Source organism: Cricetulus griseus, chromosome 2 (genome assembly GCF_003668045.3).
Source record: "Cricetulus griseus strain 17A/GY chromosome 2, alternate assembly CriGri-PICRH-1.0, whole genome shotgun sequence".
In the NCBI taxonomy this organism is placed as follows: domain Eukaryota; kingdom Metazoa; phylum Chordata; class Mammalia; order Rodentia; family Cricetidae; genus Cricetulus; species Cricetulus griseus.
In genome coordinates, this window is record NC_048595.1 from 26,574,060 (window position 1) to 26,599,147 (window position 25,088).

Here is a 25,088-nt window from a genome sequence, read left to right on the forward strand (position 1 = left end):
AGTTGAAACTGTGACATCTTCCAAAGTAGGCAGGGTCTCTTAACACATCTGTGGTCTCAGCGCCCGCCCAGGCAGGCGGCCTGGAAGAGGGTGGCGTCAGTGAGATCAGCGACTAGGGACGCAGAAAAACTGACTTCGCAGAGGCAGCCAAGACTTAAAGGATGAGGGTGATTGGGAGAGGTGGGAGGCTGGGTCCCGGGGTGAAGGGATGTTGGAGGGGAAGAGGGCCGGGAAATGAGCTGGGAACCAGGCTCTGTGCCGAGGGCAGGGACTGCGGGCAGGTTCCCAGCGACCTGAGTAGGGAAAAGACAGGGCCCCAGGCTGCAGCCGGGGAAGGGGTGTCGCCCAGCCCCGCCCCACTTACGCCACTGCGCGGTTCCGCCACCGGAGCCCTCCCGTCAGGCTGCACGGCCACGGGTGGCCGCCAGGGGCCGCTGCCTGGGCCTCTCGCCCCCGCCCCTCTCCATTGGCCTTTGTTGCCGTCGAGCGCCCCGCTTGACTCGTTCCCGTCCGCCCCCTGGGCCCATCGGTCGCGCCTGCGCACTGGCAGTGCTCGCAGGGGGAGCTGCTGCAGGCTCCGCGGCGGCGGCAACGGAGGCTGCGGGGGCGACGGTGCGAGCGGCCGGGCTTCGGGGGGGAGCCGAGCCCGGCCCGGGAGCCCGAGCAGTGCAAGTGCGAGGCGCCTAGGCCCCTCACGCTGGACTCCTCAGTCTCCCGGCCGCCTGTTCACCGCACGGGTATATGGGATGGAAGCGGGACCCTCGGGAGCAGGTAAGGGCCCTCGGGAGCCGGGAGCGGTGTGTGTTCCAGAGCCCGGAGGGCTCCCGCGGGAAGAGCATGGCTCCAGAGGGCGGGGAGGGGCTCTCAGGAGATGGGGGGCCCGTTTTGAAGGGGCTGTGTGCAGTTCCGGCGGAGAGCCATGTGAAGATCTGAGACCCAGGCTGTTTGTCCTGGGAAGCAGTATGCAGTCCTGTGGGTGGGAAGCAATCTAAGAGAAGGGCCTGAATGCACCGGAGTCCTTCCGTGAGGTTATTAGGGAGGCCTGTGGGGAGGCCCGGCAGGTGGCAGGGGGGCGGGCTCCAGGTGTCCAGGAGAGGAGGGGGGCGACACAGATGGGCCTGTAACTACCGCCTGCCAGGGGCGGGGGCTCGGCCCTGCTGGGCTGGGCTAAGCTAATGTCTCCAGGGAGAAGGCGCCGGAGCTGGGCTCTGTGCTCCGCCCTAACTGGGCCTGAAGCGGGGGTGAGGGTCAGGGGGCGGTGGGTGGGGATCCAGTCCTGGGATTTCCCCCTTAGGCTGGGGACTTGAGTGGTGGCCCGCGAGCATGCGCGGAGGTACCAGCCTAAAGGGCTGCCCTATGTGGTGGGGGCGTGGCTGTTTGAATACCCCTACCCCTCCTCTGCCCTGTTTGGCTTGGGAAAAGGAGCGCACTGATGTGTGCATTCTCTCTTAGATTGTGTTGGCAGAATACAAATGGAAATTGCTTCATCTCTGTCTTGGGGTCTCTGACACTTGGTCCTTAAGCCCCGCAGTTAGCAGTTTGCCAAAGAATGGGTTGAGGTAAACTGCCAGAGTGCCTTTTTCTGCCACATGAGGAAAGACTGGGACCGAAGCCATGCTCTGGGAGCTGGTTCTCTCTGAAGACAGGCCTTAGAAAAGTGTTGGTCATTGAGAGACCAGGCCCATATGCTTTGCAGGTTTCTAGACCGCTACTGAGGAGAGATGGGAGCTTTTAATCCAAGGATAACGTCCTTTTCCTTGAACTGGCTATTTATGTTACAGTGTAATCTCTATATATTTGTGAGTCCTGTTTCCCAGTGGATCTTTTCCCATGTCAGGGGCATGTCGTTAGACTCAAGGTTGCCAAGCTAGTCTGTCTGACAGAAACAAGTTGTTGGAGGTGTGGACGTGATTATTGATCGCGATTGTAGCTCTAACTTATGTTTTCTTGTTTATAAGCAGGAGAAAAGTAGATAAGAGGTGAAACTGAGGCAGGGCTGCCCAGAAAAGACTGGAGGCTATAGACTTAGGATACTTTTTGTGTTCTAGGTCTCTTACCCTCTAGTAGAAAGTACGGTCTGGACCCAGAATCCTTTGGGTTAGCTCTCACCACCTCCTTCCATTTGGTGTAGGGATGGCAACACGATATCTGTTTAGATTACTTTTAAAGATTTTGGGAAACATCTGTTTTTCAGGCCAATAATAGTATCGATCTTAAAACTCTCCCCCAAGTCTGATTCAATGATCTGTGATGTGTTCCTCCAAACACAAATAGCCTTGTAAGGTAGAGTGTAAATTCTAGTTTTCTAGGTTGGGGACTGCTAACAACAACCTGTGGACTAGAGAGTAGGGTGGTGAGGTCACCCACATCTAGACATACTGAAGGCTTGTTTTCCTAGATTACTAATGATTTTATCTTGATGGATTCGTAGTGGGTTCTGGAGTGATGAAGACATGGATTTGTTTGTTACAAGAAAGAAGCTTCTAGGTGAAGGTCTGGAGCATGGGAGTCAGCTGTGTCACTGGAAAAATGTTAGTGGCATGGGGTTTGCCTAATCAAAAGATGTAATCCAAATTCAGGCTGAGAACTCTGATGGAGACCCCATAATTACTTCCTTCTGGGACTGGGCAGTAATACTATTTATTCTTGTAAGATGTTGAAGAATTTTTTCTGAGAAGGCTCATGTGCAGATGTGCCTTCAGTGTGTAGGTGTGTTGGGGCATGTGGACTGGCCTGGAAGCAAGCGCATTGAGGGTGGAGGTACTTCCCGACTTATCTGTGGCAGCGGCACATGGAGGCCCTGACACAGAGTGCATGTTTATTAATTGGCTCAGATCACATTCAAGTGTGAACATATGGTTAAACTCATGTGCATATTCTGTAATTGTGTCTATGTGTGTGGGTGTTTAATGTTTGTGAACAAATATTTCTGGAGAGATTGGTCTCTTAGTCTTTTCTGACTCACCATCTAACTTACCAAGGGTACTTGCCCTTCAAGTAGGCAGTCAGGTTCTTTAGGGAGATGTGTGAGCCTTGGAGTTGTTGGAGAGGAATCCTGACGGTGGACCTTGAGCTCTGTTACTTTTCCTTCTCAGTGCTGGTAGGGGATGGGGGAGGGGGAGTGTCATTTTCAGGGCCCCTCCCTTCTTGCTTTTGTCTGCAGGGAAGGGCCCCGCCCCTTTCCCCCTAGGCTGGAGCTTTGTCCTCTGTGCTGGGGCCCTCATCTGCATCACAAAGTGGCCGTCTGTCCCTGTCTGGGTCTGAGGGGAAGTGTCTTCCTTTCTCAGACTAAAAGCTGGGGGCAGGGCGAGGTTGGGGAGTGGAGACTGTACAGCTGTGGACAGAGCTTTCCAGGGGCTAGAATGGCAGAGAGGTAGTTCTTCCCTCCTGCCTGCTTCCCTAGTTTGGGGATGGCATGGAGATATGTCCCCCATTTTCTTTGACTCCTGGGGAGGAGAGTGTCCTAAGTTCCATTTCTGGGGAAAAGAAAGCTCTGAGGGGAGTGTATGTCCTACCTCTATCATTTTTGCTCAGCCCCTAGTTCTAAGGGGGGGAAGGGTGTCTTTTCTCCCAGGATTTGCCTCCCAGTCTAGGAGGCAAAGATGAATGGAGTCCTAGAATTTGGAAGGGAAAGAGATCCCCCAAAGGGGTCAAATGCTCCTCCTGTATAGGGTTTGTGATTGTTTGGGACAGTGGCAAGCGTGTTTGTGTGGTTGTGTACTCTGTGGTATGCCTATGGGTGTGCTTGTTCATTTATTGCATATGACTATACGGAATACCTGTGTTTATGCCTGGCATTAGCTTGAGCTGTGACCAAGTCAGGTATGGTCCCTTCTTTTGAAACACGGAGCGTGAGTAGAACAGTTGACTTTGAAGGGCTAGGTTATATGTGATAAGAATGTCTGCAACACCTGTTCATCTCTTTCTGGGATAGGTTTAAGTAGTTCACTTTCCTTGTAGCTGGGTTGTAGAGGCCCTTTGCTTTTGGGTTGAACTTGTGTTTCCCTCTGCAGAAAGGGGCTGCCTTGACAGGTGGTTGATTAGCCGGAGACAAGCACCTCAGCTTTGGAAGTGTGTACCTCCTACACTTGGCTCTGGCCTTTTCCTGACACCCTTGCTGAAGATGTACTCCATGCCCTCCTACCCTCTTTCCACCTGAGTCTTTTCTGTCTATGAAAGCAGAGCTCTGGTTAAGGGAGGAGGTTCTGGGTTAGTTTACCCCTCTCTCCTTCCACCTGGGCTGGTCCTCTGCTGGCAAGAACAATAGTAGCTGGGGACAAAGGCTTCACTTAGTCTCTCTCTCTCTCTCTCTCTCTCTCAGTCTCTCTCTCTCTCTCTCTCTCTCTCAAGAGAGAGAGAGAGAGAGAGAGCTGGAAAATAAGACTGGGAGTAGCAGTCATGCTGGCCTATCCTAGCCCTTTCCCAAGGGTCTCCTCTGTCTTGAAATTGATCCCTTCTGCTTCCTGGACCCTCTGTGGGAAGATTTGTGAAGCATGGAAAGTGTCTTATACTCTCCTGACTCAGTATCTTCCTTCCTGTTCTTCTTCCTTCCCAGAGCCTCTAGCTCTTTCTTCATGTGAGCTCCCGCCTTCCTTCATCCTTTATCTAGATAATTCCTTCCCTATTCCCCAGGTATCTAGCCCTACCTGCAGCCCTCACTCCTTTTTCTAACCAGTTCAAGCCATTTTCTCAGGTGACCTCCAGATCTGACCTTTTCTTCTACCCCTGCCCGCCTCTCTTCATTTTCTTAGTTTTCAGCTGCTATCTCTCCCTCTAGCCTTGTCTTCTTTTATCTTCCTCCAGCTCCAAGCACTCCATCTTAGCCCTGTCTCGCATTGGCCTTGCCATTCCCAGCCCGGCTCTCTTGGGGTCTTTCTCCTGTCCACATTAACAGAGGGTGTCAATACAAAGTCCTGATGCCAGCCAGGCAGTGCTTCGATGAAGAGTGAAGTGAGCTTCTCATAGCAGAGCATATAACATTCTAGTCTGCCAGATACCTGGTAGAGATAGGTGTCTCCTCTAGTATGAAAGAAGGAAGGACTTTGTTCACTGGGAACCAGAGCTGGCCTCTTCCCTTCGTGTGATAAGAACTCATTACACATTTACTTGATGAAGTTTAAGATACACATTTTTCCTAACTGAAGAAAGGTTTAAAACAAAAAAATGGAACAAACCATTAGAAAAACCAATGAGCCTGGGAATGTCTGAGTTATTGGAAGGAAGTCCCCTGCTGGGTTAAGAAACTGGAAAGAGACCCACCCATGCTCCCTGGTCGGTCTGGGTCTGAGAGGCCTTGTGCTTTCTCTGATCACAGATGTTAGAAGGTTGCCAGAGTCTGTCCTCACTGACTGGCCTCTTTGTCTTAATAGCTGCAGGTGCCTACCTGCCTCCCCTGCAGCAGGTGTTCCAGGCACCTCGACGGCCTGGCATTGGCACTGTGGGCAAACCAATCAAGCTTCTGGCCAATTACTTTGAGGTGGACATTCCTAAGATTGATGTTTATCATTACGAGGTGGACATCAAGCCGGATAAGTGTCCTCGAAGAGTCAACCGGTAAGTGATGCACATGGACGGCACCAAGTTCAATGTATTAGCAGGGAAAGAGGGAACATGTTGACTAGAGAACCCTGAGAGTGAAGTATTGTACCTAGCACATTGTTAAAATGGATGAGTAGAGACCTTTCTTTTTTTCTTTTTCTTTTTGTTTTTGGTTTTTCAAGACAGGATTTCTCTGTAGACCAGGCTGGCCTCGAACTCAAAGTGATCCACCGCCCAGCTGAGTAGAGAACTTTTAAGAATGAGACTTGGGTAAAGGAGAGGTTAAAAGGCAAGGTCAGAGATGGTAGGAGTAAGAGGAGGATATTCTTGCTAAGGCTGGAGGATGTTGTGAGATGCATAGTTGGAGGGATTAGAAGTCTTAGAAGAAGCAGATTAAATTGTTTTATTATTACTTGGAAACCATTTTCACAGTTAAAAACCTTAAGAATTAAGCCGGGTGGTGGTGTCGCATGCCTTTAATTCCAGGAGGCAAAGGCAGACAGATTTCTGTGAGTTCAAAGCCAGCCTGCTCTACAGAGCAAGTGCCAGGACAGGCTCCATAGCTATAGAGAAACCCTGTCTTGAAAAACAAAACAAAAAACAAACAAACAAAAAAACTTAAGAATTGGCAGTAAAAAATTATTGTCCCCCAGAATACTTTTAAAAACAATCTTGAGTATATTTTCAGATACTTTTTTGTGCATGTGTAAACATATACATATGTAATATTAATATACAATCCTATGTACTTTGGTCTGTATTAACCATTTTCCTGTTTAGCCACATATTTTGGAAAGTAATATGTATTAATATGTGTAGATCTGCCTCATTCTTTTGTGTGGCACTATATAGTATGTAGCACTGGCCATATAACTTGCTTGGTCTATTGAGGAATATATAGATTGAGTCTAAACTTTTGCTATAAAATTGAAACTATTGCCGGGCGGTGGTGGCACACGCCTTTAATCCCAGCACTCGGGAGGCAGAGGCAGGTGGATCTCTGTGAGTTCGAGACCAGCCTAGTCTACAAGAGCTAGTTCCAGGACAGCCTCCAAAGCCACAGGGAAACCCTGTCTCGGAAAAAAAAAAAAAAAAAAAAAAAAAAAAAAAAAAAAAAAAAAAAAAAAACAAACAAAAAAAACAACAAAAAAATTGAAACTATTAAATATTATATAAAGATACATATTTTCACTGAGTATGAATGTATCTGTAAGATAAAATCCTAGGAGTGGATTGCTGGTACAAGACTGTTTAAATTGAGACATTGTTGATTCTTAGAGGCAGCATTACCTAGGATGTCAGAGAGTAGGTTTCCAGGCTACACTGTAGACCTGCAAATTAGCAGCTGATTTTAGTAAAACCAATTTTCATTCTCCCCAGCCTGCAAGAATTCAGAGGTTCTATTGCACATATTTACACCAACCTATTATATCCAATTCTTTTTCTTTTTTTGTGTTTGGATAAGTAGAGTGTTGTATCTTGATCTAATTTTGAATTGTATTTCTCTAATAAATGAAATTAAACATGTTTCTGTATGTTTATGCATATAATAACCTATGAAAGGGGTGTTTCAGATGCTAGCAGAGGGATGAACACCTATGTAAATGAGCATGTTTGTGATTATGTCTGAGAACTCTAACGTGGCCTTAGCTGTTAGTCAGTGTTCTTTTTGTTGCTATTAGAGCTGCTTTTTGATAAAAGGCAGTTAGAAGCTGGGAAAGGTTTCATATAGTCAGTATTCCTGAGGGATATAAGTAATCACGATGTATTTCTCAGTAGCACTGGCCTAGTTGGGATTGAAACCGCGTGTTTCACCATTGTGTCTAGTGTACCTTTTGAGTATGTTTTATGTTGTAGCAGTACATAAAAATTTGGGTGTAGAAAGTGGAATGGTCAGATAGTTGGGTGGCTGGGAGTTTGAAAATGTGATGACTATGTGGGAACTAAATAGGAGAATGCAAGAAATGAGATTGGGGGAACGATGACAATGGAGAGAAAACAGTGGCAGAACTTCAGAGAGCTGGAGAGATGAATTCATTCTACAGTTTATTTTACTTCTAGTCTAGTTCAGATCTTTCCCTTTTTGATTTTGCTTGACAGACTGGGAATCAAAGGTCGTAGAAGGTTCAGGATAGACCTGAGAACAAGCCCTTCTTCCCTCCAAGTCCATGAGGGTCTTGGTGATCTGAGGACCAGCAGCGTCACCTAGAATGTCAGAATGTGGCTTTTCAAGCTACCCTGTAGGCCTGCCAATCAGGCTGATTTTAATGAAACCTCCTGGCGATTCATAGGAATGCTGAAGCTTGAGAAGTACTGCCATAGAGTAGACATTAGGAGTGAGTGTAATAGATGGGACTTTGCCAGAACCTTGAACTGTTTCCACAAGCCTGAAGTGGTATCACTGAGGCTTCCACATGCCATGTCTGTCTTCCCAGGGAAGTGGTGGAATACATGGTCCAGCATTTCAAGCCTCAGATCTTCGGGGATCGCAAGCCCGTCTATGATGGAAAGAAGAACATTTACACTGTCACTGCACTGCCCATTGGCAACGAGAGGGTAAGGCTGGGATGAGGCCACCTGGAGTGCGATAGTCTAGAGATCCTTCTTTTGCTTTTGTGATGAAGAGTATATGGTGGCTCAGGGTTGGCACTTAATGTGCTCTGTGCCTGCCCCAAACAGACCAAGATTAGACTTAAAAAAAAAATAGACCCAAAGGATTTCCTTCCAGGTTGAAAGGGCCAGAAGCACTGAAGCTTCATCCTTGGAAAGCAGTGTGGGTTTTTAACTCTTCAGTTTTTTATTGTGAGTCCCTGGTGACTTCAAGGAAGAGTTATGGCAGGTCTCTGGAGTGGGGGACAGTGAGTGGGGCAGGAAGACTAGTGTGTGGGAATATGACAGTAAATCCTTTCTTTCTTTCTTTCTTTCTTTCTTTCTTTCTTTCTTTCTTTCTTTCTTTCTTTCTTTCTTTCCTGAAGGTTGACTTTGAGGTGACAATCCCTGGGGAAGGGAAAGATAGAATTTTTAAGGTCTCCATCAAGTGGCTAGCCATTGTGAGCTGGCGTATGCTACATGAAGCCCTGGTCAGTGGCCAGATCCCTGTGCCCTTGGAGTCTGTGCAAGCCCTGGATGTGGCCATGAGGCACCTGGCGTCTATGAGGTACTGAATATAGTTATTACCTAGGCTATAGGTGTTGGCAAAACTGCTGTTGGGGGAGGGGGGAGGGAGGAAGTATTAAGGTCCCACAGTGTATCACTGAGAAAAAGAAACTGAAGCCCTACCATGTGTCAGGCAAATATATATATATATACATTTAGATGGTTAGATCCCTGGCCCTGTCCTTGGATACCATTTGGCTTCACTCCATCTATCCCTGCAGGGCAGAGAAAAGGTAGAAACTTGTACAAGGTCAGTCTTACTATTGGCCTGAGAACAGAGCTGGCATTAAAGCCCCGGTGTCCTGCCTTCCAGGCCAGGGCTCCTCCATGCCCAGGATGCCTCACAGGGTGGGGGCCTGTGCCCGAGGGACCAGTTCTCTGCCTGTCCCTGCCAGGTACACCCCTGTGGGCCGTTCCTTCTTCTCACCGCCTGAGGGCTACTACCACCCGCTGGGGGGTGGGCGCGAGGTCTGGTTCGGCTTTCACCAGTCTGTGCGCCCTGCCATGTGGAAGATGATGCTCAACATTGATGGTGAGTTGGAAAAGCTGTGGAGACAGGGGTACCCTAAATCCAGTGACCACACTCCCAGCCTCCCCTCCCAGCTCTGCAGCCACATGCCCAGTCTAATTCCTGAAGCCCTAGCACACCTTGTCCCTATCCTGGTACCCTGTAAAGAAGAGGGTATAAATTGTAATGCCTTCAGTTTTTTTTTTCCTCTGAAAGAATCTGAACCAAGCTATCTCTCCCCTGTCCCCACAGTATCAGCCACTGCCTTCTACAAAGCACAGCCAGTGATTGAGTTCATGTGTGAGGTCCTGGACATCAGGAACATAGATGAACAGCCCAAGCCCCTCACAGATTCCCAGCGTGTTCGCTTTACCAAGGAGATAAAAGGTGAGGACCCACCCAAATGGGGAAGGGAAAGCCCTGCTTTCTCTGACCCTAAAAGGAAATCTCCCTGGGAGAGGCCAAGCAAGGGAGCATGAGCAATCTGTGTCAACCTTGACAAGTAGTGTGTGTATCTCAGGCCTGAAGGTGGAAGTGACCCACTGTGGACAGATGAAGAGGAAATACCGCGTGTGTAATGTTACCCGACGCCCTGCTAGTCATCAGACGTAAGTTGGCAGCATTGCTAAGCACAGTCAACTGGTAGCAGAGGGCTAAGCTCTCATGTGGTCCTTCAGAATAAGCCTTGGCATTGGCCGTTGCTTGGAGATAAGAGAAGCGAATTTGGCATCCTCTCCCTGACCCTTCCCAGCTTGTTTGATTATCCCCATGAGTTTTACCTTCTTGATCTCTTGGTTTCCTCCTTGGACCTTAATATAAAATATATGTGGACCACCAATTACTCCTGGGTCTGTAAATATAGAATTTTCAGTTTATTCTTCCTCCTGAAAAAAAGCTAAAATCAGGGCCCCTGGTTTAGCTGTAGGAAAATCATCAGATTCCATCCAGTTTCTTGATGTCAGGCTGTATTGGGCTCTTTACCTTTATATCTATTCTATTCTGGTGTTAGAAACACAAGAGAGTCAGATATGGTTGCCTGCTGCAGAACTTGTCCATCAAATCTTTGACTTTTCCAGTGAAGCCTTCTTTGGGTGGGGCTATAGAGAGGTGGGGCTGGATGCTGAGTTATGATACTTCCTTCCCTTCATCCAAACAGGTTTCCCTTGCAGCTGGAGAGTGGACAGACTGTGGAATGTACTGTGGCACAGTATTTCAAGCAGAAATACAACCTTCAACTCAAGTATCCTCACCTGCCCTGCCTACAAGTTGGGCAAGAGCAAAAGCATACCTATTTGCCCCTGGAGGTAAGGCTGCCACAGAAGGGCTCCACCACATCGATCTTCAGGTCTGTTGAGCCAATCATAGTCTGCCCTCCTCAATTTGAAGTTTTGAAAGATGATGTTCTAGGGAGGTTTAAGGTTGTCTTCATATGAAATATAGACTTACCACTTGCTAAGGTCTTTTCTTATCCCTGGTTTTGCTCTCATGTTCTTTCAGGGCTACCAGGCAGAAGGGCAAGTTCCATCTATTCATTTATTTGGGACAACTCTCCAGCCTAGGCTGGCCTTGAACTCAAATTTAGATAGGGATGGCCTTGAACTTCTGATGCTCCCATCTCCACCTCTCAGGGGCTGGGAATCTAGACATAGCACTTCCACACTCAGTTTATGGGGTGTTGGGGATTGAACCCAAGGTTTTATGCATGCTAGGCAAGCACTATGCCAACTGAATTATGTCCCTAGCCTTATATTGATTTATTTTGTAATTGGTCAGGACAGATTTCAGATACTCACACATCTGCTATCTTTTAATTTCTCTTTCTTGCTGTCTGCAGTTAGGGATAATGAGTGACCTAGAAATACAATTATATCTCATTCTGAAGAAAATGGAGACAAATGTTTCCTGTAATATAAATCCCATTTCCCCAGTGTTTAATGAGCTCTCTTCTGGGAAAATTTTAAATCTCCAGACTTTTCCTGCCTTTGTACTTTACAGACCTTTTAAATACAGCTGTCAGCAAAAGGACAGTAATACCCTTTAAGTCACAGAATACTAGTGAATCTAGGCAAAGCCTCGTGAAATATTTCTTACTCTCTGGTCCAGTGTGTCATCATGAGACATCCTTAGTGTGTCAACAGAATGGGCATCACCTGAGCTTGTTTAAAATGCATCTCTCTCTGCCTATGCCTTTAGTAAGATCTAAAAGGAGAGTCATATACGCATTAGAGTTGGAGATGCACTCTAATAGACTCCCCACTTTTCCAGCAGTAGGGGTTGGGTGCCTTCTATGAACTTAAAGCTCAAGCTTTTTTTGAACTTCTAGGATTCCAGAACCTATTCCAAGAAAGTGAGACTAAAGGGAGAGGAAAGCAAAACAAGACTCTGGCTTGTTTAATAGCAGCTGATACACAGAAAATGGGATGAAGGCAATATGTTCTCGGAGGTATAAACTGAGGTCTTTAGGGACAGTTCCAGCTAAATTGAATGTATTACAAACTGAAATTTTTGAACAATGTTATTTATGTGAAACAGTAATTTTCAAGGTGAATCATTTATATAATTATATAACCTTGATTTGTATTGTTGCTTAGTTAACATGTTTATCAAGCTCATAATATATGTCATGTACTAGAAATACAGTAAAAAGAAAGGGTTCCTCTTCTCCTGGAACTTGTATTCTTCTAGAAAGACAAACAACAAACTGGTAAACTCGTGTGTGGTTTGAAATGGTAGTGAGTGCTGTAAAAGTAATAAAACAGGTCAAGGGATAGGAGTAAGGACAAAGGGTCAGGGGACTGTTTTAGTCGTTGTTGTCAAGGGTGGCCTCTCCTAGGAGACATTTGATCTAAGTCCCAAATTATGGCTACCATCCTTGTAATAATAGTAGGGACAAGATTTCCTGGCAGGAGGAACAGCTACTAAAGCTCTAAAGCAAGACAGGCTGGATCTTTCTGAGGACGGAGGGCTGTAGTATATGAGGGGGAAATAAGGGATAGGAGATAACGGTGGAAGAGGTGGAGGCTTAGATTGTCTTGAATGTTGTGGAGGATTTAAAAACATGTTAATAGCTTCATGAAGACATAATTGACAAAAATGTGATAATGTATATAATGTATAATTCAGTGGTACTTAAACTGTATTCATAGAATTATGTAGACATCATGACTACTTAATTTTAGGATGTTTTATCACCCCTAGAAGAAAGCCGATACTTCTTTCCCTAATGGTCCCTAGTAACTATTAAGTTATTTTCTATCTCTGTGGATTTGCCTGTTTTGGACAAAATATATATAAATAGAATCATATAGTCTATGTCCTTTTTTGAATGGCTTTTTTTTTCCTTTTTTTTTTTTTTTTTCTTTTCTTTTTTGGTTTTTCGAGATAGGGTTTCTCTGTGTAGCTTTGAAGGCTGTCCTGGCACTCGCTCTGTAGACCAGGCTGGCCTCGAACTCACAGAGGTCCACCTGCCTCTGCCTACTGAGTGCTGGGATTAAAGGTGTGCGCCACCACTGCCCAGCTTGACTAGCTTCTTTTTCTTTTCTTTTCTTTTTTTTTTTCCTGAGACAGGGTTTCTCTGCAGTTTTGAAGCCTGTCCTGGAACTCGCACTGTAGATCAGGCTAGCCTTTAATTTATAGCAATCCCCCTGCCTCTGCCTTCCGAGTGCTGGGATTAAAGGCATGTGTCACCAAGACTGCCTGTGGTTTCTTTCACTTAGCATAATTGTTCCAAGATTCATCCTCATTGCTATAAGGATGCTGTTCCACTACGTAGATACATCATTTTGTTTTTTCATCATTGATGGGCATTTGTGTTATGCTTTTCGGCTGATAGGAAAAAAAATACTTATGTGCATTCATTTACTTGTTCCTCTGAATTCATTTCCATTTCTCTTAAACTTGAACATAACTGTTTCACATCCTAAGTCCTGTCAGCAGTGAATGAGGATTCCCATTTCTAGTCGGGAGGGGTTTTATTTTAATTATACAGGGAATCTCTGGAAGGTTTAAGTAAGAAAATGTGAATAATTTGAAGCTCCACAGCCAAGAAATAAAAATAACGAGTGCCACTAGGTTTTTGTGTTCCTTAATTTATTCAGGCCACTGAGACACAGCAAAATCATTTGTTCATGTTCAGGCCAGTTCATTCCTGCATTAATCTTTTTTGTTTTTCAAACTATAGTCAGCTGTGTATAAGTTACCGTCTTAACCATTGAGTGTAGAGTTCTGTGGCATTAAGTACATTCACACTGTTGTTTGACTCTCATCACTGTCTATCTCCAGGACTGTGCCCATTAAAGACCAACACAACACCCACCCCTAACACCCTCCCAACACCCTCACCCCACCCCACCACCCCCTGCCTCCAACCTTGGCAGCCTCTGTTCTACTTTCTCTTTCTAGGGATTGACTACTCTAGGTTCTTTATCCAAGGATAGGCATATATTTCTCCTTTTTGACTGGCTTATTTCTCTTAGTTCGATGTCCTTAGGGTTACCCATGTTGTAGTGTGTTGGGATTCTCTTCCTGCTTAAGGTGTTATACACTTCTGTATGTGTAGACCTTACTTGGTTTATATTTTCTAATGCTGATGGGCACTTGAGTAGCAACTATGTACAGACCCCAAAGTGGAGTTTGGTTCATATGATAGTTACATATTTAGTGTTGTGAGGAATCACAACACCGTCTTCCACAGCATGGTTCATATGGTAGCTACATATTTAGTGTTGTGAGGGGTCACAACACTGTCTTCCACAGTAGCTTCAGGGTCAGAGTTCCAGTTTCACTGCAGTCCTTGTGTAGTTTTCTAGCCGTGTTAGTTCTGAAGCTGTAAGTGCCTGTGGAGGGCTACTTTCTGAAAGCATCTTTAGGAAAGTAAATTTCAACAATTCTGGGTGCTCATGTGGAATTTAGAAGCAGGTGCCCTTGGCCTGGCTTTCCTTCCTATTGTTTAGTGTGAACTTTGGCTGCTAGGATTAAAGCCAGCGTACACAGAACATTGACCGTGTGGAGCAAGTTACACATCATCTTGAGACAGTTGAGATAAAGAAGTTGAGTCTCAGATCAGTTAAGAGATGAACCCAAGGTAACGTTATTTAGAAGTACAGATCTTCACTTCAAACACAAGTCTCCTGAGACCAGTTGGTTTTCTACTGTTAGCTCTCCTGTCCCTGTGTCCTGATTAGAAGTCAAAGTCTTTTTTTTTTTTTTGTTGGTGGTGGTGGGGTTTGAGACAGGGTTTCTTTGTGACTTTGAACTAGCTCTTGTAGACCAGGCTGGTCTTGAGCTTACAGAGATCCGCCTGCCTCTGCCTCCCAAGTGCTGGAACTAAAGGTGTGAGCCACTACTGCACAGCCAGAAGTCAAAGTCTTATTTTGTCACTAAGTATTGGTTTTTGTTTTGTTTTGTTTTTTATTTATTTACTTATTTATTTGATGTGCTATCAGAGCCCATAGAAATGGCTCTGCTTTATCTTGACTTAAGGTCAGTGAGTTGAGACCTATCTTTACTCTTTCAAGGCTAAACTCATAAGACCTAAAGGCCTAAGGCATGGCTATTGAAGTGTGTTTGTCCTAAGGAAACTACAGATGGTGCCCAACATGGGGCATAAACAGATGGTCCTCAACATACAATGTGCACTGGTGTTTTGCCTGTATATACTCTGTGTGAGGGTGCTGGATCCCCTGGAACTGGAGTTAGACAGTTGTGAACTGCCTTGTGGGTGCTGGGAATTGAACCCCAGTCCTCTGGAAGAACAATCAGTGCTCTTAACTGCTGAACCATCTCTCCAACCTCTTGGCATTGTTTTTGATCTCCATCTTGTGTGTAGGACAGAGGAACCAAGTAGCAGGATGTTCCTTATACTAACAATACTGCCAGCCAATGGGAATAGTGATTTCTGTGGCTGGAGATTCAGCTCACTCAGTAGAGGGCTTGCTTAGTATGCATACGGCCCTGGGTTCATTCATTCACACGTACACACAATGCTCCCCAACACACACAAAAGCAAAAAGGAAATAATGATTCCTACACTTTCTATATCTCAGGGACTCAAGAATTTTGAGCCATTTCTGCTCCTCCTGGTTGGTTACAGACAGAGCAATGTACTTCCTGCCACCATTGGAGAGCTGCCATAGGCATCTAGTTTGCTTATATTACATTGGGTTTTTAATATTCAAAAGAGCTGTGTACTTAGTCCTTGGGTAAATAATAATGTGTGCTATAATTTACTGAGTGCAGTGTTCCAGAACTGTGCTCAGCTCTTTAGTGTTTTATTTAATCTTTAGACACCCTGTGGGCTTGTAATTATTCTCATTTAATACATGAGACCTGATCACAGACCTGGTCACAATGTATTTTTGTATAAAGGACTCTGTAGTCCTTTTCCCACTTCTGTTAGCTAAGGTACTGTAAAAGGATAGGCTGTGCTCAGACTGTAACTCCTTCTCCACTCATTTTCTCAGGTCTGTAACATTGTGGCCGGGCAGCGGTGCATTAAGAAGTTGACTGACAACCAGACCTCAACCATGATAAAGGCTACAGCTAGGTCGGCCCCAGACAGACAGGAGGAGATCAGTCGCCTGGTCAGTGGGACTGCTGAGCAGTGCATGCTTGTTCACTGAGCCTTTGGGGCCCTTGGTAGGGTAGATGCTTTCCTTCAGGAAACCCTGACTGGACTTATTGTCTGGGACTTTGCAGGCTGCTCTTGCTTCTTGATCCTTCAGCTGCTCTTTCTCTCTTTCCCTCCTTTCTAACTCAACTCCCATTTGCACTCCCACTCCCTTCATTTTCTATTTCTCCTACCCCCTTTTCAGGGCTATTTCTTGGCAGCCTCAGCTTCTCTTCAGGGCTCTGTCCTTGGGACCCAGAACATGAGCAGTATTGCCAAGCTGCTGGTCTCCTGAGATCCCCTTCTTTTGCCCCGCAGATGAAGAATGCCAGCTACAACTTAGATCCCTACATCCAGGAATTTGGAATCAAAGTGAAGGATGACATGACGGAGGTGACGGGGCGAGTGCTGCCGGCGCCCATCTTGCAATATGGCGGCCGGGTGAGCAGGGTCAGGGCCAGACAACATCTCTGGGGCATATGGGGGTAGTTGGGTTACATAGCTTAGGGGCTTTTGCTCCCTCCTCACATGGCTCTACTGAGGCTCACCTGGGCGCCCCCTCTACCTGTCCCTAGAATCGGGCCATTGCTACACCCAACCAAGGTGTCTGGGACATGCGTGGGAAACAATTCTACAATGGCATTGAGATCAAAGTCTGGGCCATCGCCTGCTTCGCACCCCAAAAACAATGTCGAGAAGAAGTGCTCAAGTAAGGATGGAAGAGAGTTGGGTTTTGGGGATGGGGGTGGGTGGGGGTGGGAAGGATCCCAGACCTGTTGATCTTATAACCTCCAGGGGTCTAGATTGATCTGTCTTTCCTCTTTTAACTCTGTTTTGTTTTTTGGTTTTTTTTCGTGACTCACATTTCTGCCTATTTTCTATGCATATGTGATCAGAAGACTTGAGGAGCCATATCTATATCAGACATGAATTTTAGGGTATGACTCTCCTAAAGGAGGCCTGAGTCATTTTATTGTTCTAATTATCATAATTAGTAATAAGTAGTAGTGGTAATAACCATAATGCTTATGCTAACATTACACTTAAGTGACTAATTTATGTTCTTTCATCTTGATAGTGAGTAGGTGGTGTCTTAGTTGTTTTTCTATTGCTATAATAAACACCGTGACCCCTTATAAAATAAAGAGTTTATTGGGCCTTACAGCACCAGAGGATGAGTCCATTACCATTGTTGCAGGATAGGCCACATGGCACTGGAGCAATAGCTGAGAGTTTACATCTGATCAAACAAGAGGAGAGAGGGAGTGAACTGGAATGGCATGTGCTTTTGAAACCTCGAAGTCCATCTTCCAGTGACCCATCTCCTCTAACAACGCCACCCCTCCTAATCCTTCAAACAGTTTTACCAACTGGGGACCAGGCATTCAAATATATGAGCCTATGGGGGCCTGTTCTCATTCAAACCACCGTATGAGGTAATATTTCAGGAGACTAAGGCTGAAAGAGATTGAATAACTTGTCCAAAGTGTGCACATCAGGAAAGGTTCAGATCTGAGCTTCTAATTAGAAACATTTTTTTTTGCTATCAAGGACTAGCAGCTGGTCCTCTGCTGTACTCATCAGGACATAGTTAAGTGAGCTGCAAGTGCCCTGAAATAGGTGCACATGAATTGAGAGGCAGGCCCCCTCATCATCCTTGAGAAGCTGGGAGTACATGACAGCAAGGAAGAAAACGATAACACAAATTAGCTTAAAGAAACAGGTTAGAGAATTAACAGCCTGACTGAGTAAATAAACAAGTAGCAAAGTCACTTGACACTTTCCCTATAGTCTTTAGTTTTTAAAGTTTTATTGAGTTAGCTTACAACACCAAAAAGTGCACCTATATACAACTATGGTTCAGACTCTGCTGTCTTTTTATGTGGTGGCTCTGGAGATGGAGAGTGGATCATTGTATTCTGGTAATGAGGAAATCAGTGGAGCTGACCATTTTGGTCATGACAAAGGTAATAGAGATTTGTGCTCCTGTTGGATCCAGGCCTTCTAGGCCCTTGTCCTCCCTTCCCCCTGCCAGGCAGACACGTAGCCACCTTCATAATTGTAATTTCTCATCACTGGAATTTTTTGGTTTCCCTATTTATTTTTTAGTCTCCTTTCCTAGATTTGTTAGATTTAGGCCAGGCTGTTCTTGCATTTGGTTTGGCATTGTAGCAATACTGGAATACCAGGCTAGTCAGATTATTTATGCCATAATAATCTCATTGGTAGCTCTTTTTCCTACTTTTTTTATCCTGCCCTTGTCCGAGTGTTTGTTTTTTTTTTGTGTGTGTTTCTAAATAATCTATAGTTTTGACCTTTCCGGTTCACCAGAAATTGATAAACCTAGGATCTCATGTTTGGAAGAGTTCAGTGCATTAAGCACCCTTTTTTCTCAGTGACCCCTACATGCAGAGCATAAAAAAGTAACTTGTGTATGAGGATCAGTGGTACCTAATTTAATGCATGATTCTGGGCCAAAGATAAAGATTTCTCAGCCATGAAAACTACGTTATGTAGTAGAGACTCCCTGAGACTATGCATAGAAAGTAGAAATTGGAAATAGAATTTAGAAAAACTGGAAAGTAATGAGGCAAATGTTCCTAAGGACATGAGACTCAGAGTATAGAGAAAAACATTCTTTTCACAAAGACAGTGGGAGAAGCAGAGGCTGCTGTGTGGAGTTGGGGAAATTTGTCAGTGATGGATAAACATAGTCAATCCTATTTTTTTTTATCTGTCTTCATCACTGTGGTTGTGTCATTGTTTGGATACAGCCTTCCACATGCCTCTGCCTCTGCCTCCCTCCCTCCCGAGTGCTGGAATTAAAGTATGCCACCACTGCCTGGCTGGTAAAAAAAGAGTTTTGATTAAGGTTTTAGTAGCTATACTACATTTGTATATAAAGCAGACCATTAAAGCCCTATTATAGGAGGCAATGATTAGCTTGTATTGAGTTTTTCATTTATTTGTTTATTCATTTAGTCATTCAGTTTTTGAGTGGGGTATTCTTGGGATGATGTATCTCTCAGGCTGGCCTCAAATTCATGGTGGTTCTCCTGACTCAGTCAGAAATGTCAGGATTATGAGTGTTATATTTGCTTTGAGACCTACAGATTATATGTTTTTTAATGTCATTATTTATTAATTTTTATTTGTTTAAAAATATTTTATAAATAATGTAGCTAGCAGACATGATACCTCATGCCTATAATACCAATATTCAAAATGCACAGTCGGGAAATTGCCTTATGTTTGAGGCCATCTGGGGCTACATATAGTGAATACCAGGCTAGTCAGGCCTACATAGTGAAACTATAGCTCAAAAAAACCCAAAACAATTGTCTTAGGGTTTCTGTTGCTGTGATAAAACTCCATGATAACTTGATGAGGAAAGAGTTTATTTTGCTTACCGTTCCACATCTCAGTCCGTCACTGAGGGAACTTGGCAAGAACTGAAGTAGAAGCCATGGAGGAGTGCTACTTACTAGCTTGTTCAACCTGCTTTCTTATGCACCAGAGACCCTGCCCAGGGCTAGCAATACCTCCATGGGCTGGGCCCTTCCATGTCAATCATTAATTGAGAAAAGGCCCGAAAGGCTTTTCTGCAGGTGAATCTTAATGGAAGCATTTTCTCAATTGAGGATCCCTCTTCAAAGATGGCTCTAGCTTTTTGTTATGAAAAGTTAGCCAGCACAATAATAGTAATAATAATGTAGAAATAATATAGTCCTACATAGTCAACATTCATAGTTTTATCATGTTTACTTCAGTCTTTTTAAAAAATACAAATTTGACATTTTTTGATGCCCTGCATTCTGGTTTCATTCTTCTCTTCTGATGCAGTTGCTGGTGTGGATTATAATCTTCTTACCTAGTTTTTTTTATGGATGCATATCATTTTAAATTTGTATAAAATAGGCTGTGTCTACATATTTTTACTAAATATGGAAAAAAAACGAGTCCTGAGCTATCATTGATATGTATGCCGTATATATTTTTGAAACATTCATTCACTGCTTTTATTAATTAAGTTGTTCAATGCTGAGTGTGAATCCAACCCCTTGTACAAGCCAGACAGGCACTTCACTGCTGGTTGCTTTGCCTTAAATGATAATATTTTTATGAATTAAATTGCTTGCCACTCATTTTTGTATATATGTATATATATATATTAATATATATATATATTCAAGTTAGGGAACAAGCTTGTTTCACATGTAAGTCCCTTCTCCCTCTCCCTCCCCTCACCCCCTCATTTTTGTATATTTATGTAGCTTGATTATTTTACTGTACTATAGCCACCCTCTTTATCAACTCTGTTGCCTTTCTCAGGGTAAAACCTAAAGCCAGAGGAAAGAAACTCGTTTTTCCCTGAGCATTTATCTTCTGTGCTTCCATCCTTATTTACTTTGGGCACAAAGGCCTTACACTTAGGCATCTGTTTGTTGTTTGTTTTCCCCTGTGGACATGTAATGGGGTACAGACATCCATAGGTCTCACTCAGACAGAGAAAGACGAGAGCCCTGAGAAATCCCACAAGTCCCTTGTCTGTTCTCTTCAGCTCCTTTTGTGTTCTCTTTAGTTGAGCAAGCTCTGCCTTGTTTTCCTCTACTATAAATGTAATTTTTCCATCTGCTGTGGTTGGATCTTTCATGTTAGACTCTCATGGTACTGAGTACCTAAGATGGAGGCATTTGGTCCATCAGACTCAGTGAGATTTATTACATCTTGCCATGACCATGTTTGTGCCACAGGAACTTCACAGACCAGCTGCGGAAGATTTCCAAGGATGCGGGGATGCCCATCCAGGGTCAGCCTTGTTTCTGCAAATATGCACAGGGAGCAGATAGTGTGGAGCCCATGTTCCGGCATCTAAAGAACACCTACTCAGGACTGCAGCTCATTATCGTCATCCTGCCAGGGAAGACGCCTGTGTATGGTACAGTTCTCCTGGGACAGTAATAATGATAGGATTCGCTTAACAATAGTTCTCTAGGGGCTTGTAGGGAGGAGTAAGTGAAGAATTTTGGCTTTATCCAGAGATGTTTATTAATGTCAGTTTTTTTGTTTGTTGTTGTTGTTGTTTTTAAATCAGAGAAATACTGCCTGAACTGTTGAGTCACATTTGGTTTTACTTACTTGTCACACTCATTGTCACATTTTCTAGGCTCTTCTGTGATAGGGTTTTGTGCCAGGCTGATGTAGTGGGACACAGAGTTGGGTCAGGCCAGATAGCTGTCACTTGGGAGTGTGGTATATATTAGGATATTATGAGCTCAAGCTGAATATGGGGTATTCTGCTATAATTCTGCCTAGTAGTAGCTTGGACTTTTTGCAACATTTCTCCTTGTTTCCTCTTTCTTATATTGCAAACACCTATTAGTCTATTACTCTGTATTCCTCTATTATCTTGGCCTGTTTTAAAAATTGTACTGTCCCTTTTACTTCACTTCTCTGTTTTTGTTCCCATCCAGTTTGGGTACCTTTGGGACGTCATACCTCTAAACCTTTGAACATGTACAGATTAACTGCCCAAAGCACATTCTAGCAATTTTGCAATGTCTTTAAGCATCTTTTTTCCTAATGTTTTTCTTTTTTTTCTTATTTTTTATTAGTTCAAATTAGAAACAAGCCTGCTTCACATGTCAATCCTCTCTTTCCCCTCCCCCTATTGTTTTTCTTTTTCTTTCTTTTTTTTTGTAATATTTTTATTAGTTCAAATTAGGAACAAGCTTGTTTCACGTCTATCCTTCTCCCTCTCCCCCTCACCTACCCCCTAACCTCATCGATCCTCCACTCCCCAGGCAGGGTAGGGCCCTGGACGGGGGCTCCCCAAAGTCCACCACATCATTCTGGTCTGGGCCATCCCTTCCTGTGGGATGGGCTCTCAAAGTCCCTTCTTACACCAGGGAAAAATACTAATCCACCACCAGGGGCCCCCTAGAGTGCGGAGGCCTCTTCATTGACATCCATGTTCAGGGGTCTGGATCAGTCCTGTACTGGCCTCCCAGGCAGCAGTCTGGGGTCAATGTGCTCCCCCTAGTACAGGCCAGCTGTTTCTGTGGGTTTCATTTCACCAGCCTGGTACTGACCCCTTTGATCTTCATTCCTCCCTCTCTGCAACTAAGTTCCAGAGTTCAGTTCAGTGTATATCTGTAGGTGTCTGCCTCTGCTTCCTTCAGCCACTGGATGAGGGCTCTAGGATGGCATAAAAAGTAGTCATCAGTCTTATTATAGGGGAAGGGCATTTAGGTTATCCTCTCCATCATTGCCTAGATTGTCAGTTCGTGTCATCCTTGAAGGTCTCCAGAAATCTCCCTAGTGCCAGATCTCTCCTCGGACCTATAATGGCTCCCTCTGTTATGGTATCTCTCATCCTGCTTCCTCTATTCTTCCTCCAACTCAACCTTTCTGCTCCTCCATTTCCTCCTCTCCTCTCCTCTCCTCTCCTCTCCTCTCCTCTCCTCTCCTCTCCTCTCTCCTCTCTCTCCTCTCCTCTCTCCTCTCCTCTCCTCTCCTCTCCTCTCCTCTCCTCCTTTCACTCTGGCAGCTCCCTCTGCCCTACCCTCATGCTCCCAATTAGCTCAAGAGTTCCTGCTGCTTCCCATTCCTGGGGTCCATGCATTTTTCCCTTAGAGTCCTTCATGTTTCCTAGTTTCTTTGGTGAAGAGGATTATAGGCTGGTAATCCTTTGCTCTGTGTCTAAAATTCATATATAACTGAGTACATAACATGTTTGTCTTTTTGTGACTGGGTTACCTCACTCAGGATGGTTTCTTCTAGTTCCATCCATTTGCCTGTGAATTTCAAGATTCCATTGCTTTTTTTCTGCTGAGTAGTACTCCATTGTATAAATGTACCACATTTTCTCAATCCATTCTTCAGTTTTGGGTCATCTAGGTTGCTTCCAGGTTCTGGCTATTACAAACAATGCTGCTATGAACATGGTTGAACATATGTCCTTGTTGTATGGACGTGAATTATTTGGGTATATGCCCAAGAGAGGAATTGTTGGATCTTGAGGTAGACTGATTCCCATTTTTCTGAGCAACTGCCATACTGATTTCCAAAGTAGTCTTACAAGTTTGCACTCCCACCAGCAAATGAGGAGTGTTCCTTTTTCTCCACATCCTCTCCAGCATAGATTGTCATTGGTGTTTTTGATTTTAGCCATTCTGACAGGTGTGAGGTGGTATCTCAGAGTTGGTTTGAGTTGTATTTCTCTGATGACCAAGGATTTTGATCACTTTCTTAAGTGTCTTTCAGCCATTTTAGATTCCTCTGTTGAGAATTCTCTATTTAGTTCTGCACCCCACTTTTTAATTTCATTGTTTGGTGTTTTCGTGGTTAGCTTCTTGAGTTAATTTTTTTTTTTTTTTAAGATTTATTTATTTATGTATAGTGTTCTGTCTGCTATCCCTGCAGGCCAGAAGAGGGCACCAGATCTCATTACAGATGGTTGTGTGAACCACCATGTGGTTGCTGGGAATAGAACTCAGGTCGTCCATGTGTGTGTCCGCTGCCCCCCCCCCCAAAAAAAAAAGAGTATGTAAATTTTGCTGGGTGTTGGTGGCGCATGCCTTTAATCCCAGCACTTGGGAGGCAGAGGCAGGCAATCTCTGTGAGTTCGTGGCCAGCCTGGTCTCCAGAGCAAGTGCCAGGATAGGCTCCAAAGCTACACAGAGAAACCATGTCTCAAAAAAACCAAAAAAAAAAAAAAAAAAAAAAAAAAAGAACTTAGTAAGAGCAGCCAGTGCTCTTAATCTCTGAGCTATCTCTCTAGCCCTTGTTTTTCTTTTTTAACGAGTTGTTTTTCTTATTCTACATGCAAACTTCCTCAACAGCCACTTACTCCGTAGCCTGCTTCCCTTTATCTCATTCTCCTCACTCAGCTGTGGGATTGGGAACCTTGGTTTTCACTTCCTTTGACTTCCAGATACATTTCTTGTCTATTTTGTCATTATTGGGAATGCCTGGTATGCTAAAATTTCTTTCCTCTTCCTTTCATCTGTCTTACTGATATTCTCACTCATTTTGGCTTTGGCCATTACCTATTACCTTAATATAGTAATTTTTGCTTGTTTTTTTTTTTTTTCCTAAGATGGCTTGTGAACCATGTGGTGGCTGGGAATTGAACTCAGGACTTCTGGAGTGCTCTTAACCACTGAGCAATCTCTCCAGCCCCATACTCTTAAAACAAGTCATTGAATTCTCTTTGTCTTCTCCTTCTACAGGATTATTGATCATCTCTTCAAATCTTACTTCTCAAGGAAATTTTTAAACATTTTATTTATATAGTGGCATAGTGTGTGTGTGTGTGTGTGTGTGTGTGTGTGTGTGTGTGTGTGTGTGTGTGTGTGTGTGTGTTGTGTGTTGTACCTCTGCCACAGTAGTATGTGAATGGATGTTGGAAGATAACTTGAAGAATTGGTTCTCATCTTTTACGAAATAAATTCCCAAGATTGGACTCAGGTCCTCAGGCTTTGTTACAAGCACCTTCCCCCTACACCCCTGCTGAGCCAACACTAGTCCCTCATACCTTTCATGAATAGGTTAATAAATCAGACTTTTTTAAAAAACAACATCAAAGCCCCCAAACTTCACTGGTCTTCATTCAGTGCTTCATGTTTAACCTTTCAGCTTTTTCCTGTATTATTCACATAACAAACTTACTACAAGGTTACTTGTTCTGAAATGAGAACCCAATCTCAGTTTTTCCTTTACCAGTCAACCAATTAAGGCAAATTACCAAACTCCTCTGAGCGTCGGTTATGTAAAAAGCAGCATCTAGCAGAGTCCTTGACAAGAGCCAGCACTTTGAATGCTCATTCTTTGTTTGTGCTTTCCAGTCTACTCACATAGTTTTCCCTTTGCTTAGAATGTATGAATCTTCTCTATGCCTATCTTACCCTTAAAATTTCCTCCACCTTTCAAAACCTCGTTTAGATTATACTTATTTTCTATTATCCTCTTTTTTTTTTTTTTTTTTTTTTTTTTTTTTTTTTTTTTTGAGAGAGACAGGGTCTTACTATGTAGCTCTGGATGGCCTGCAATTTATTATGACCTCTCATCCAAAGATCTGCCTGCCTTTGCCTCCCAAATGCAAGGATTGAAAGCATGTGCCATCATGCTTGGCTTTTGGCTTTTTTCCCCTTCCTTCCTTCTCCTTCTCCTTCTCCTTCTCCTTCTCCTTCTCCTTCTCCTCCTCCTCCTCCTCCTCCTCCTCGCTCCTCCTCCTTCCTCCTCCTCCTCCTTCTTCTTCTTCTTCTTCTTCTTCTT

General features: G+C 44.2%; 1 protein-coding gene across 4 annotated transcripts in view; it reads left to right on the forward strand.

The window, feature by feature from the left end:
* Window positions 1-746: 746 nt before the first annotated feature.
* Window positions 747-25,088, forward strand: part of LOC100768807 (protein argonaute-1) — a 31,721-nt gene continuing 7,379 nt past the window's right edge. Inside the window, exons 1-12 of one of the 4 annotated variants that reach the window (XM_035439613.1) lie at window positions 747-771; window positions 5,370-5,553; window positions 7,974-8,094; window positions 8,514-8,695; window positions 9,090-9,226; window positions 9,455-9,589; window positions 9,723-9,810; window positions 10,359-10,506; window positions 15,664-15,783; window positions 16,128-16,259; window positions 16,385-16,518; window positions 20,564-20,748. In XM_035439613.1, coding sequence (XP_035295504.1) covers window positions 747-771; window positions 5,370-5,553; window positions 7,974-8,094; window positions 8,514-8,695; window positions 9,090-9,226; window positions 9,455-9,589; window positions 9,723-9,810; window positions 10,359-10,506; window positions 15,664-15,783; window positions 16,128-16,259; window positions 16,385-16,518; window positions 20,564-20,748 — 1,591 coding nt within the window. Of the gene's footprint in view, window positions 772-5,369; window positions 5,554-7,973; window positions 8,095-8,513; window positions 8,696-9,089; window positions 9,227-9,454; window positions 9,590-9,722; window positions 9,811-10,358; window positions 10,507-15,663; window positions 15,804-16,127; window positions 16,260-16,384; window positions 16,519-20,563; window positions 20,749-25,088 lie in introns of those variants that run through there. The other 3 variants (XM_027399286.2, XM_035439614.1, XM_035439615.1) reach the window with 3 other exon arrangements.